This window comes from Ailuropoda melanoleuca, chromosome 12, assembly GCF_002007445.2.
Source record: "Ailuropoda melanoleuca isolate Jingjing chromosome 12, ASM200744v2, whole genome shotgun sequence".
Lineage (NCBI taxonomy): Eukaryota > Metazoa > Chordata > Mammalia > Carnivora > Ursidae > Ailuropoda > Ailuropoda melanoleuca.
The window spans coordinates 22686015-22700850 of NC_048229.1; the positions used below are offsets into that span (position 1 = coordinate 22686015).

General features: G+C 54.0%; 1 protein-coding gene across 1 annotated transcript; it reads left to right on the plus strand.

Moving 5' to 3' along the window:
- Positions 1-442: 442 nt before the first annotated feature.
- Positions 443-14710, plus strand: TFIP11 (tuftelin interacting protein 11). The gene is made up of 13 exons (XM_011229341.3): positions 443-677; positions 2175-2392; positions 4226-4379; positions 4718-4874; positions 6550-6677; positions 8000-8152; positions 9675-10202; positions 10327-10433; positions 11057-11225; positions 11566-11809; positions 12278-12420; positions 12868-13033; positions 14279-14710. The coding sequence occupies exons 2-13, from the start codon at positions 2184-2186 to the stop codon at positions 14632-14634; spliced, it is 2514 nt and encodes an 837-aa protein (XP_011227643.1). The 5' UTR covers positions 443-677; positions 2175-2183; the 3' UTR covers positions 14635-14710.
- Positions 14711-14836: the final 126 nt, after the last annotated feature.

Genomic DNA, 14836 nt, shown 5'->3' on the forward strand with positions numbered 1-14836 from the left:
CAAGCTCCCGCAGAATGCAACTGCTCTGTGGCCACGACAGGGCTTACACTAAAGGGCCCCAAAGATACAGGAGGCAGCCTTGACCTTCATTATTCCCTCCTGCAGGCCAGGTCCCGGCCCCACTACTGCCTCACGCTATTCCTCAGGACTATCCAGTGAGCTAGTCCTATATTCCCATTTTACAGATTTTGAATCTCAGGTTGGCAAAGGCGTCCATGCGGGCCAAGGTAGCTCGGCGCCGTCCACACCTAGAGGGCGCGGTAGGGAGGCCGGCGAGGCCAGGAAATACGCCTCCAGCCTTGCGAAGCCCTGAAAATCCCCGCCTCCTTTCTCGCATCTCAGCCTCGCCATTCTAGAGCCGAAGGCGCTCGAGGCTTCCGTTGCTGCCTTGGCAACCAGCTCGCCGCTTCCGCTACCGATCACGTCATTTCCGGCGCGCCAACCTAGACACGTCCGGGTTTCGGCCGCCGAGGCCGTAAGCTGCTCGCCTAGAGCTGGTGGCTGTATTTGGTCTGCGGGACTCGGGGGAAGTGAGTGGGGGCAGGGTGCGTGAAGAGACGGGGTGTGTGGGCGTGGTCCCAGCCAGTGGAGTGAGTGCGAGGGACCCCCCCGAGCCCCTCCGCGAAGCCTGGCTTCCAGCCCCCCTGCTTTCGAGCTCTGCCCGCGTAGAACCTAGGGTAAGTTGCCCGACTTCCCCGAGCCTCGTTTTTCTTATCTGAAGCGTGGGAACGCTAACAGTACCCACCTCCTAGAAGTGACTTGATGCTTATATTAGCTTATCAGCCCGAAGCTTCTGGCAGGTACTTCGTACTGCTCTGTGCCAAAGGCTCTGTAACTCCTAGCAACCCTTCGGTTATTACGGTGTCCAAGGAGGCAGCGGTATTATTGACTCCCTACCTCCTCTGAGAACATTTCCCTCCGTTCCACTCTTGGGTGAGGTTGGGACCAGCTGCACCCAACCAGTGTGTCAGTGAGCAGAATAAGCAGGGAGAACTTGGCGACAGAAGCGAGCGGAGGTAGTGAACTCCTTGTCCGTGAAGGCTGCTTGTAGCACTACAGCAACTGGTAGGTAAGAATCACAGTCGCTGTCACATATTGAAAGTATTATCGTGTAGTGCACCATGCTTGGCAGTTCGTCTGTAGGTAATACTCGAATACTCACTGAGTACCTGGTAGAGCTGGGATTTGAGGTCAGGCTGTGATCTTAGCAGTACTTTGTTAGGCTCCTTCCCTAATCCAGTAATAGTAATGATGATGGACCCAATCCTGGGGCTACAGTAACAGCTATTGTTCCTTGAGCGTTTTTATTCCAAGTGTTTTTTACTTTTAAAAAAAAGATTCTATTTGTGAGAGAGAGGAGAGAGAACACGATTGGGGGAGGAAGGAGCAGAGGGCGAGGGAGAAGCAGACTCCCCGCTGAGCAGGGAGCCCGATGTGGGGCTCCGTCCCAGGACTCTGAGATCATGACCCAAGCCGAAGGCAGACGCTTAACCGACTGAGCCACCCAGTTGCCCCTGGGCTAGGTGTTTTTTAAGCGCCATCTCATTTGATCTGGCTCACAGGCATTCTCAGAGGCGGTATAGTTAATCTACGGGCGAAAGAGACCGCCGAATCTCATGACCCAGCTACCAGGAGGTGAATTCCCTGTGGCAGTACACAGGTGTCTGTTAAGTAGTGTTTATAATTACTCCTGCCTTCAGAAGAGGTTCATGTTTTGGGAGGCAAACTTTAAATCTTAGGGTCTCACCAAGTAATGTATTTCAGAAAGCATATTCTAAAATCAATCACCTCTGGGACCGCTGAGGGTCCAGATATAATACAAACAACAACAAAATCTGGGATCCAGGAAGAATAGAATAGAATAACATACTTAGTTATTTTTATGTGGTTTATATACATGTGAGTGTGATGTTTTATGACATTGACTAGGACAGAGGAATAGATTGAGAATCACATATTGTTCGGACGAGTCTTTTATCCCACCTGTTTAAATAATGTTGTTTTCTAAAACATATTTTTAATGTCTGCTTTATTGAACTGCAACTGATTTTAACGGACTTTGGGTTTGGAGGCCTTTCGAAGGGAGCAAGGAGCAGAGACTCAGGGAAGCCTACTGCTGCTCCCCGCAGGACTTACCACAAGACAGTGTGTGCCTTTTTTATCCCTTTGTTTAGTGACTGGCCATGTCGCTGTCCCACCTGTACCGGGATGGGGAAGGCCACATGGATGACGATGACGATGAGCGGGAGAACTTTGAGATCACCGACTGGGATCTCCAGAACGAATTTAACCCCAACCGGCAGCGCCACTGGCAGACCAAGGAAGAGGCCACCTATGGAGTGTGGGCTGAGAGAGACTCAGATGAAGAGAGGCCCAGCTTTGGAGGCAAACGGTACTGGCCGGCACGGGGCTGCTTCCCCCTTGCTTTAGGGAAGCGGGGAAGATGGAGAGGGGGTTGGGCAGATACCCCACTAAATATACTTCTCTTCTGGCCTTACTGAGTCCTGCAGCTACAACATCAGCTAGGGAGGCCCAGCTTCCTCTTTGGCTAGAGGGCTGCTCTTTTGCTGACTGAACCATCCGTTGGTGTTTAACGAGCAGTTATATGTATTAGGTCTTATACTCCCATTCCTTGCCTTCCTGGATCCCAGACACTAGAGCATGGAGATAGGCGTTCATCAACAATTCCCACGGTGGAAGTCTGTAACTGACTTAGGACCTGAGGGAGAGTGTGACCTATACCGGGAGGCGAGGGAAGAATTCTCTAGAGAAACGACCCTTGAGCTTCTATGACAACAGAAGATAACGAGGGTGGTAGGGGAGAGGCAGGAGTATGCAGAGGCTCTTGAGGGGAGGTGACAGGTGTCCACGAGGGTACAGAAGGTGCTGCAGGCTGGAGTGGAGAAGAGGCCCGTGGGTCTGTGGTAGAGGGCAGATGACAGGGCTAGCAGTTATGTTTGGAGAAGACCTTTTGATGTGCAGAGTTGGCATGGAGCTCCAGGGGAAGGGGGAACTCTGTGAGGCAGAGACAGGGTCCTTGCAGGGTTGGTGGCAGGGAGATGAGGATTCAGCCCAGTGTGTTTCTCCTCAGTGTGAGGTCCTGTGTGCACCGGCCACAGCTCACTTGACCAGAGCTTGTAGCGAGTTTGGGTTTGTCTCCCTGTGCCGTCTGCGGCTATAGGCTCCAGCTTGTGGAGACTGTGCCTTTTTCACAAAGGAGGCTGGGGAGAAAGAATATGGAGATTGGCTCAACCCCTTCTCATCTGGCAAAGAAACCTGAAAGTGGATGATAGAAGGATCAGAGGTCAAGAATTACATAGCCATAAGATAATAACGGCCCCTTACTTGTTCTGCACTCGTTGGTATCCTTTATCTTGTCAGAAAAGTACCACTATCATCATCCCATTTTACAGATGAAGAAACTGAGGCCAAAAGCACACAGCCAGGCTGAGAATCTGGACCTGACTCCCGAGTTTGGGCTCTTAACCCCTAAGTTACATTGCATCTTTTAGGAAACAATCCTCTGAATTCTGTGACTGCTGTGGGGATGTTTAATGACAGGTTGGTCATTGTATAAAGGGAACCGAGGTTTATGACATTGTAAGTACTGTTCTCGGGACAGTCCTGGTCAGCATAGCTACCCTCCATCTCGCGGAGTTAATTTCCCAGGTATTTTACTTTAGTTTTTATATTACTAAAAAAGGTAATGGACTTGAAGTTTTTCTAAGAATTTGACCGATATAATTGTTAATATATTTTTTATTCATACAATTTCTTTTATTGTGTTTGATGGTTTTTATCAGAATTTCTTTCCTGCTTGGTTTTTGTACTTGAAATAGGTCCAAAACACATGCTTTTTAAAGCAAGTTAATTTTGAAACATGTAAAAGGAAAGTTGCGTTATCACGTCATATTTTGCATTTTTTTCCTTTCACTTTCATTGAGACATAATCAGTGCACTGTGTAAGATCATATTTTGCATTTTTAATCAACCCTGCCCTGACAGGTGACTCTTCAGCCATGCAGTTGCCTTGAACACATCAGGCAACAATGTTCGTGATTACAGGAAGCTAGATCTGGGGCCCTTTTGGTATAAGTGAATGTGTTGGTCTTTTAAAAAGGATCCCTGGAGGTCCCCTCTAAGGGGTTCACAGGCCAGAAGAGTTTCCACAAGGGATGCTGCAGAAGGTTCCTTATGGACCCCTGGGGGCCGTGTGTGTCCGCAGGGCCCGTGACTACTCCGCACCGGTCAACTTCATCAGCGCTGGCCTCAAGAAAGGGGCAGCAGAGGAGGCCGAGCTGGAAGATTCGGAAGATGAAGAGAAGCCGGTTAAGCAGGATGACTTTCCTAAGGATTTTGGACCCAAGAAGTTAAAGACGGTAACATCTTCATCTTAGGCTTGTGACCTTCGTAATGTCCTCAGGAGGTCATGCAGCCCAAGCATCTCCTACAGGTCGTGGGGGGGGGGGGCGGGGCGCTCAGCAGAGGCCGCTTGTGCGGGTTTCTCCCCGTGGTGGCGGGTTCCTTCGAGGTGCGAAGTGGGCAGTGCAGTCCCTTTGCTTTCCTAACACAAGGCACAGGTCTTTTTTGGTTCGTATGACGCTTTTCATGATGCTCTGACTGCCAGGCCCTTTTCCCGTCATCCAAGCTTGCTTTTTTAGGTTCTTCCTTCCTTTTCTTTCTCCATCAACTAAACTTTGGGTTTTTTTCTGCTCAGGGTGGCAATTTTAAACCCAGCCAGAAAGGCTTTGCAGGAGGAACCAAGTCTTTCATGGATTTTGGCAGCTGGGAAAGACACACAAAAGGCATTGGACAGAAGCTGCTTCAGAAGATGGGCTACGTCCCTGGCAGGGGCCTCGGGAAGAACGCACAAGGTGGGGCGCCAGCACCCTGCAGTCAGGCAGGAGGGCGGCGAGGCGGAAGAAAGGGGTGGGCTGGGGAGTGCCTTGCTTTGTCTCTTTTCAGAGCACCTGAACCCGGCCGCCTGCTCTGTCAGCAGCAGACAGTTGTGCCCCCCAGCTGTCTGCTTTATCACACTCCAACATAACACCTGTTCTGCAGGAGAAAGAGGCTTAGGCTTTGTAGAAAGCGGCTCAAACAGGCCGCAAACTGATAGGCTTCTTTGGGGCCTGTCCAGTGTTTCTTTTTTTTTTTTTTTAAAGATTTTATTTATTTATTCAACAGAGATAGAGACAGTCAGCGAGAGAGGGATCACAAACGGGGGAGTGGGAGAGGAAGAAGCAGGCTCATAGCAGAGGAGCCTGATGTGGGGCTCGATCCCACAACGCCGGGATCACGCCCTGAGCCCAAGGCAGATGCTTAACCGCTGTGCCACCCAGGCGCCCTGTGTCCAGTGTTTCTTAACAAATGAGTTTGTTACCAGTATTTATAAATAAGATACTTTTTAACCTAAGATTTCCAACTTTGCCTGGTAGGAATGGTCTTAGCTGCCAACGACCTCGTGGCCTCCACACTCTCTGTTGTCTTTTGTCCCGGCACGCTTCCCTGCACATGAGTTTTCCTGAAACTTGGAGGCACAGGAGCCGGCTATCCCTGCTCGTGGCTATTTGTCCTTCAGGAATATCAGTGAAACAGTGTGTAGCTTTTCCAGCCCTAGAGACCGGAACCCTGGCTGAGCAAATCCCACATTGGGGCCTCCGTTGGCGGCCAGCAGCCCGGTCTCCTGACCTCGGGCCCCGTCCACACAGCTCCACTCACACGTCCCTGGCTCCTTGATACCTAAACCACGCAGACCAAGCGCTTGGGATCTTCCTGCAGGACCTTGCTCGCTCTCCCCTTGACCTGTTTCTCGAGAGCCGTCACCAAGTACACATAAATAATAGTGTCGATAATCCAGATTCCACCCCCCTAAGTAGTTGTTCGGGTCACACCCAGGGTATGTTTTGAACACGTTAGGTGTGGGAAAAGTCCGAGAACCCCCATGGAGCTGGAGATGGTGACCTGGAATGAGAACAAGGGGACTGTCCTAATTCGAGCTTGTGACAGTTAGCTGAAGGGGCGGGTGGGTGGTCTCCGCTGAAATGCTGTCCCCGTCTCTAAACCCTTAGAAGAAAAGTTACTTCCAAGGCTTACGCGTGCCGTAAAGCAGGTGAAGTCTGGGAGGCAGGAGCGACCGAGTGAGACGGAGGGGGTCTCACTGAACTGCCACTTCGCCTGCCTTCACGCCGTCAGTAGTCTCTGACTGGTTCACTCCCTTACCAGAGCCCTCCTCCAAACTGTAGAGTTTTGCACGCCAGAGTTCCCACTTACGTATGAATAGTTCTTTCCTCCCAGTATACCAAAAAAAAAAAAAAAAGAATCCAAGTGGACAAAAATCTGTATTTAGGACACACATAGCCTAATGTCAGCAACCTGCTGGGTGGCCCCATAAATGCTTAGCAGTTTCAGATCCTATGGAACTTGAACAGTGTCCCAGGGGCAGAGGAGAGCCTGCCTTCCTGGGTTGTGTTACTCTGTGAGGACTGAGGAAGGGGGTTTCACTGATGGCTTGTCCTGTGATCTCGTTTCTCTCTTGCCGAAATTTGTCAGGTATCATTAACCCGATCGAAGCCAAGCAGAGAAAGGGAAAAGGTGCCGTGGGAGCTTATGGCTCGGAGCGGACCACGCAGTCCCTGCAGGACTTCCCCGCGGTTGACTCCGAGGAGGAAGCGGAAGAGGTAACCAGAGGTCGGGGGCCACGGGCGGGTGACGGGGGTCGGCCCGTGCTGGCGCGGGCTGTCCCGCGAGGAACGGCTTAGAGCCCGGAGCGCAGACACAGCAGCGGCAGTGTGCTTAGCGAGAGCAGGCAGCGCGGGGAAGCGCCCGCGTGGGAAGTAAGGTGGGGGGGTGACATACATAAATGGGGTGGTCAGGGAAGGCGTCTCGGGCAAGGAAACCACCCGTGCCTGCGTGGCAGAAGAAGGCACAGGCGTGGGGCCAGGCTTGAGGCCAGAGGACGCAGAGCGCGGAGCCCCGAGCCTGCCGGTGGAGAGGCCGTAGAGGCTGCGGCGGGCTGGCTCTCGTCTCGAGTGTGGCAGGGAGGCCGCCGGGAGCCGGGTGTCGCTCTGCTCCGGCAGCAGAAGGGGCCAGCTCTCCAGACTGAGGTACTTTTTCCCCCTTTGCATTTACGAGGGGAAGCAGGAGGCCGCAGACGTGTGCTGTCACTGTTCTTGTCACGGAGCCTGTCCTTTTGCTGAGGCAGCAGACGCCTACTGCTCGGAGTCGAGGGCTCCAGGCACGCAGCAGACGTGAGCGGGGAGCCGGGTGTGAGGCAGCGAGGAGTGGTGGGGCCTGCGGCCGACAGGCGAGGGCCTGGCTCTCCACGGGCCGGTTCCTGTTCGCCTCCAGGCAGTTGTTGCTATAAACACGGGCTCAGTAGTGCTTGATTTTCAGATTTTCCTGAAGTAGAAGTCCAGAGTTTTTTAGGGAAAAAAAATACGAGTTTAAAATCAGCGTGAGGAAACGAGGGCAAGCGCAAAACCCGCTTCTGTGGGCTGGACTCTCCTCCCCTCAGACCGAGCTTCCTTCTCCGCTGCAGATCCTCCTGTGGAAAGGTTTTGCAAACCCGGATTACAAAAGGTTTCTTCGCCCTAAGACTCGGGCCTGCTTATTTACCTTCATTTTCAATGAGAACCAAGGTTTTGTGTACTTAAAAAAAAATTCTTTATATTGTTTCCTGAGTTTTATATTGTCTCCTGAGGTGAATTTAAAACTAGCCTCGTGCTCGCCCCTCGTAGCTGCTCCGTAGCGTGGCCTTCGTCTGGGTGTTTCTCCTTCCGGTCTGGAGCACCTGCTTTCTGAACCTTCCCATGTCTAAGAGGGGCTGGCTGTCGGGGAGTCTCAGGAACCGGTTTTAGTATCGCACCGGCACACCGCTCAGCACAGAGCCTTGTGTCAATGGAAGACCACACGTAGTGAAGGTCTGTGAATGGTCTCCACGGCCCCAGCTGCTGTGAAAAGCGGCCTCTGTTGTTTGACCCACTGCCTCCCTCTGCCTCAGGAGTTTCAGAAGGAGCTGAGCCAGTGGAGGAAAGACCCCAGCGGAAGCAAGAAGAAGCCCAAATACTCATACAAGACAGTGGAAGAGTTGAAGGCCAAGGGCAGGATTAGTAAGAAGCTTGCCGCCCCCCAGAAGGAGCTTTCTCAGGTCAAGGTAAGGGGGCCCTCGGGATGGGCCCTGGGAAACACAAGTAATGCCACACCCAAGTCGGGTCAGTCACCAGACATTCTCTCGGGTCCTGTCGGGTCTTCTGTCTAGGCTCGTGAATTATTGTTTCTCACCGGGCGGTAGCTGCCCCCGTTCACTGCACTCACACGTCCAGGGACAGCTGTCGCGTTCTGAGGGCCGGGCACTCAGGGCGCACTCATGGTACGTGAGACAGTGGCCCCTTCTTCCTGAAGCGACAGTCTGTGAACTTAAGAACATTTCCGTGATAAAAACGCAGTGTGAAGATGGTTTTTAGTGAGTGTGTAATCCCAGAGAAGTACTAGATTATTTGGTCCCGCCCGTGTGGCTGGACCTTTAGCGGTTTTCTGGTTTGGTGTGGGGCTGGCTAGTTTGTATATAAGCCTTGTCTGTTTCAGACATTCTCTAAGGATAGATTCTTAGAAGTACAATCACCGAGTTAAAAATAGGAAGCTTTTTAAGGCTCCTGAATAGTGGAAAGGGTGCGCTAACTCAGTCTGTGACTAGGAGTGCACGAGAGCGTCCTCAGGGCATACCAGCATGGAGTATTCTCAGTTTTAGAAATGGATTAAATTTTCAGCCACTGTCAATGCGCCTATAGTCCTGGGTTTTCCATTACTTTCCCGAGTAGCCAGAGGACAAGGGTGACTGTTGTCTGTTGTAGTTCGGCGTAGGACTGTGTGTGTGTGTGTGTGTGTGTGTGTGTGTGTGTGTGTGTGTGTTTCCTGGTGGGGAGGGCTGGTAAGCCACGCAGCTGCACAGGTCCTAGCCAGAGACTTGCAGTCCGTAGACGCAGGCAGGGCCTGAGAAGTTCCGTGTTTAGTTTTCTCCAGCTGACTCTAATGCACGTGGCTCTTGGGGACACTCTTACTTCCAGTGCTGACCGATGGCTTTGTCTCAGTATGCTTTATATTTATACTCCGCTTTCTTGAAATGCTCATTTCCTAAGTTGCCCTTGCCTAATCACTGTTTTCTCACGTGTCATTTTGTTTCTAAGTCAAAAGACGACTTACTACAGAGCAGTGTGTCGTACCATTTAGGCAATTAGGAAACACAGAGGCAAAACTATTCTTTTCCTTCCTTTCTATAGGTTACCAGTTTTAACACCTTGATGCACGTCCTTCTAGATCTCTTTCTTTACCTAAATATGCATTTTTCTTCTACCGCAATGTGACGGTCTGATTGCATATGCTGTTTTATTACCGGCCTCCATCAGTGCCGCCTCTCCTTTGCCGTGGAACTAGATTTCTTCTCAGCTAAGTAGTCTGTACTCGCAAGGGACCAGTTTGGAAGTGCCAGCTGCGTCCAGTGGTCCCATCCCTTGACCCTCCTGTGTCAGTGCTGCAGGGGTGGGGGGCGCTCCTGCGGCCCCCCCCAGCCTCCCGCCATAGCGGGGCTCACGCGCACCTGCACCCGTGTCCTGCCGTCTTGCGCTCTCCCAGGGTGGTGATGGCGCACGCTGACCCTCCGCCCCGCCCCCTCCTCCCAGGTCATCGACATGACCGGCCGGGAGCAGAGGGTCTACTACAGCTACAGCCAGATCAGCCACAAGCACAGCGTCCCCGACGACGGGCTGCCGCCGCAGTCCCAGCAGCTGCCGCAGCCCGGCAAAGAGGCCAAGGCGCCGGGCTTCGCGCTGCCGGAGCTGGAGCACAACCTGCAGCTGCTCATCGACCTCACGGAGCAGGAGATCATCCAGAGCGACCGGCAGCTGCAGCACGAGCGGGACATGGTGGTCAACCTGTCGCACGAGCTGGAGAAGATGTCGGAGGTCCTGGAGCACGAGGAGCGGGTCATCGCCAACCTCAGCAAGGTCCTGGAGATGGTGGAGGAGTGCGAGCGGCGCCTGCAGCCCGGCTGCAGCGACCCCCTCACGCTGGACGAGTGCGCCCGTGTCTTCGAGACCCTGCAGGACAAGTACTACGAGGAGTACAGGATGTCCGACCGCGTGGACCTCGCCGTGGCCATCGTCTACCCGCTCATGAAGGAGTACTTCAAGGAGTGGGACCCGCTGAAGGTGGGTGGCTGGTGAGATGAGCCCCTCTGCTCCCGCCCGGGGTGGGGGGGTGAGGGGGGTGGGCCCGGGCCCGGAGAGGCTGCACAGGGCAGGGCGGCTGCGTCACGGCCGCGTCTCCCCCCAGGACTGCGCTTACGGCACCGAGGTCGTCTCCAAGTGGAAGAGCCTCCTGGAGAACGACCAGCTTTTATCCCACGGCGGGCAGGACCTCTCGGCAGACGCCTTTCACAGGTACTGACATGGGGACGGGGAGGAAGATGCCGCTGGGGAGGGTGGGGACTGGTCCTGCTCTAGAGGTTTCTGTTCACTCATCCACCCTGTGCCCATCAGCGTCATGCATGGGCTGGGCGCCGGGCTTGCCCTGGGAGTAAGGCAGACAGCTTCGGTCTGCAGGGAGTGGAAAAGGCAGGTGGAGGGGTAAAGAAGCAGACAGACAAGGCCAGGGATGGAGAACAGAAAGGACACACCCGTTTGGGGTGGCAAGAGTAGTTGGAAGCAGACGTCTCTGAGAGGAGGTGACATCTGAGTTGTGACCCACGAGGTGAGTCAGCTGCTCACAGAGCTCTAGTGGGAAGGCAGGCTGTCCCTGGAGAGGGGACTCTTGTGCCCCCACAGCAACCCTGCCAGGCAGGTGGGAACTGGCAGGGCGCCCCAGGCCCTGCGGATGAGCAGGCGGCTGGGCGAGCAGGGATGAGGCAGGTGCAGGTCCGGCCAGTATGGGGACTGGCCCGGTGGTTTGCTGTGCTTGCATTTCGGTACCTTTTTCTTTCTTATTTCGGAGAGGTGGTGGGCGTATTTGGTCTGCTTTGAAACCTATCCTTGCGGTTAGGCTGCCCGCTGCCTTTCTCCCACAGGCTGATATGGGAGGTCTGGATGCCTTTTGTTCGAAATATCGTCACCCAGTGGCAGCCAAGGAACTGTGACCCGATGGTGGACTTTTTGGACAGCTGGGTGCACATTATTCCCGTGTGGATCTTAGATAACATCCTGGACCAGCTCATCTTCCCCAAGCTGCAGAAGGAGGTAGGGCCCTGAGTTGTGGGGGGACCGCTGGCGTAACCAGGGGCCCTTCTCTGCTCTCTTGGTGCCGTCAGAAGGCCTGGAACAAACCAAATCTGCTGACACGGTTACTATCCTATGGGTAACTCCAGCCCTTTTGTTGGCACGGTTTCCCCAGAGCCTCCCTGTTTAAGGAGGGAATCCATTTTCTTGGTTTCTCTCATGCGAACAGAACGAGTGCCATCGCGGAGATTCCGTGCTTGCCCCGGGGGCGTTAGTTTGGTTGTGCAGAGGCCTGTGGGAACTCCGTGCTCTCGGCCACACAGTGCATCTGAACTGCTGCTTTGTCCCACGCCTTCTGCAGGTGGAAAACTGGAACCCGCTGACGGACACTGTGCCCATCCACTCCTGGGTCCACCCGTGGCTGCCCCTGATGCAGGCGCGCCTGGAGCCCCTCTACTCCCCCATCCGCAGCAAGCTGTCCAGTGCCCTGCAGAAGTGGCACCCCAGCGACTCCTCTGCCAAGCTCATCCTCCAGCCCTGGAAAGACGTCTTCACCCCGGGCTCCTGGGAGGCGTTCATGGTCAAGAACATAGTGCCCAAGCTGGGTGAGGAAATGGGGAAAGGGCATTAGGTCTGGCAGCTTTGGTGCCCTTGTGTCCTGGCCAGCAGTAAGGATCTGGGTTTCCTAAAACATGGGCTTGGAGCTCCCAGAGAAAGCCGGGGACGCAGTATTGCTTGCCACGCGAAGTGCCATCCTGCGCACAGAGGTGGGAGATAAATGTACCCGGGGTCCTGACGACATCAGCGGCCTCAGACTCTGCAGGCCTCCTGGCTCCTGATTGGTCTGGTTGGGGCTTCTGGGAACATGCTAGGTGTTGGTGTTCTGAGATTTTCGTGGTATTTGATTTTAAATACGTATTATGTCTGGGTTATAAAAGAAAACGGTTTTTAAGAATTGCCATGTCAAGAGCTTAAAACTGACGGATAAAAGCAGATTTAGCCCAGTGTTGTCCGCTGAGGAGTTTGCTCTGTGCGTCTGTGACTCTGCCTTAAAGCCTGGGCTGCTTTCGCAGGGATGTGTCTCGGGGAATTGGTCATTAACCCCCACCAGCAGCACATGGATGCTTTTTACTGGGTCATCGACTGGGAAGGAATGATCTCTGTATCCAGCCTGGTGGGGCTGCTCGAGAAGCACTTCTTCCCCAAGTGGCTTCAGGTACACCCTGCTCTGCTGTGGTTGGGGGGCGGGCTGGGATGGAGGCGGGTCTGACTGGAGCTTGATCCCTGGACCGCTGTCAGGTCGCGCTCGCACACAGAACAAAGATGAGCAGTAATCCCAGCAGCCACTATTTACCGAACATACGCCACACCCCAGATGCTAAGCACCTCTTGTGCGTTCGCTCTACTCCTCACACCGCACCTTTGGGGGGGGGGCGTCGTAGCCCTGTTGTTTAGAGGCTGAGGTTCAGCGAATTTACATTCAAAGGCACTCTGCTGCCAAGCTGACTCCACATTCCACACTAAATGACAGACAGTTCAGCCCCTACAAGTGTCACGAGCTTCTAGGACCACAGTCAGACCAAAACAAAAGGCCCCTTGGGAAGTTTTGCTCCCATTCGCCACCACTGTGGACGCAAGTTTCTGATTTGTTTCTTTTTGGCAGGTGCTGTGCTCTTGGCTCAGTAACAGCCCGAATTATGAGGAGATCACCAAGTGGTACCTGGGCTGGAAGTCGATGTTCTCAGACCAAGTGCTGGCACACCCATCTGTCAAGGACAAATTTAACGAAGCACTTGACATCATGAACAGGGCGGTGTCCTCCAATGTCGGTGAGTGCGGATTCTGCTCTGGATGTCCTTGTCCTGAGCGCCATACTTCTGAACATGCACATGACACAGAAGCAAGAGTTTTCGGGGACCTGTGGGCTGTCCGCTCTAACACGGACTCTTCCCCACCGGACCCCCCTGCCTAGCTCTCCCCGCACTGGGAGGGGCACAGGGTCCTGACCCCAGCCTGACGGCAGCCGGATTCACACTAGGGGGGAGCCTGCCTCTAGGGCCACCTTCCAGGTTTGCCGGCATGCCTGTGGAGAGCTCAGTGTGCCAGTCCAGTGCGACAGCTCGCTGCATGGAGTTGGGACACAGCCTCTCCTCACCTGGCCTATTTATTTGTGAAACAGAATGCCTACTTCTAGATGTTTCTTAACTTAGAGGGGTGAAGTGAGCCACAGTCCGTACAGCCCTTTGCAGCTGGTGTCTTTGTTGTCTCAGAAGTAGGCAGGTGACTGTCCACTTAATACCCATCCCCATCTTCTGCCCAGGTGAGTCACTGTCTAAGTCCCTACACAAGGGCCACTGTGGTACCCAGGCCAACCCTGCTCCAGAGAGAAGCTCCATAAGGCTGAGAGCTTGGTCAACGTCACACAGCTAGAGTGGCAGCTGGGACCGTAATTTCTATTTCCTGAACCTTTAATCCTTTGAGCCTGTTACATGAAAAGAGGGTTCATAGAGTATATATTCTGTTGAACGAGGCAGATAGACTTCCACGCTTTCTCTCATCCAGGCCCCTCAGTGGGCCGTCCCCATTTTCATACTCTCTAGAAACTCTCCCTCGGCCGCCCCGGCCCCAGGCCACCTCCTAGAGCTGTTCCCACCCGTTTCCCTCAGCACTGGACACTTGCACTGCACTTGCACTGCACTTGCACTGCACTGTCCTTCAACATCTATTTGAGCTCCCCAAATGCATTCTAAATTCTTCCAGGGCCGGGGCCTCTGTGGAGAAGCTCAAAGTAAACTAGGCTGGGCCGTGTGTTGTCAAGGTTTCCAGCCCTGGAAGGATCGAGCTCTCGCAGGAATTCATGCTAATCATCCCTCTGGTTACTACACATTAGCCAAAAACCTTCAGACCAATTTTTGTGACAGCAGGCAGTTGTCTAAACTTGCTCAAGGTGCTTGCCATCTGCCTTAGTGCTTTGTGTCTAGGAGGCCCAGCTGCCCCTCCCTCCGAGTCACAAGCGTCCATTTCTGTGCGGTTGGAACCCCTCTCCTCACGCCCCTCCCCCCCGGCTCTCCCAGGTGCCTACATGCAGCCCGGAGCGCGGGAGAACATTGCCTACCTCACGCACACGGAGCGGAGGAAGGACTTCCAGTACGAGGCCATGCAGGAGCGACGGGAGGCTGAGAACATGGCCCAGAGGGGCATCGGCGTGGCCGCCAGCTCCGTGCCCATGAACTTTAAGGACCTCATTGAGACCAAGGCCGAGGAGCACAACATCGTCTTCATGCCGGTCATCGGAAAGCGACACGAAGGGAAGCAGCTCTACACGTTTGGCCGCATCGTCATCTATATCGACCGCGGCGTGGTTTTCGTCCAGGGCGAGAAGACCTGGGTGCCCACCTCCCTGCAGAGCCTGATTGACATGGCCAAGTAGGGGGCAGGCTGCGCCCTGCGCTGGAGAGAGGGCATGGGCGGGGGCGTGGTCACGAATAAATGGTATTTTAAACCGCCTTCCAAAGAGCAGTTACTCTCCATCCAGGAGATGTTCCCGGTCAGGTCGCCAAGAAAGGACATAAAACGTGACGCTATAGATAGTGCCTCAGTCTTTATACCGAGCCCTCCACAGCACGTGCGCC

Bases quoted from the DNA above. Each gene is read 5' to 3' on its own strand.
- TFIP11 (XM_011229341.3), top strand. From the start codon at position 2,184: ATGTCGCTGTCCCACCTGTACCGGGATGGGGAAGGCCACATGGATGAC. The intron at 2,393-4,225 runs GTACTGGCCGGC...GTGTGTCCGCAG, and splicing joins CCCAGCTTTGGAGGCAAACG to GGCCCGTGACTACTCCGCAC. The intron at 4,875-6,549 runs GTGGGGCGCCAG...GAAATTTGTCAG, and splicing joins CCTCGGGAAGAACGCACAAG to GTATCATTAACCCGATCGAA.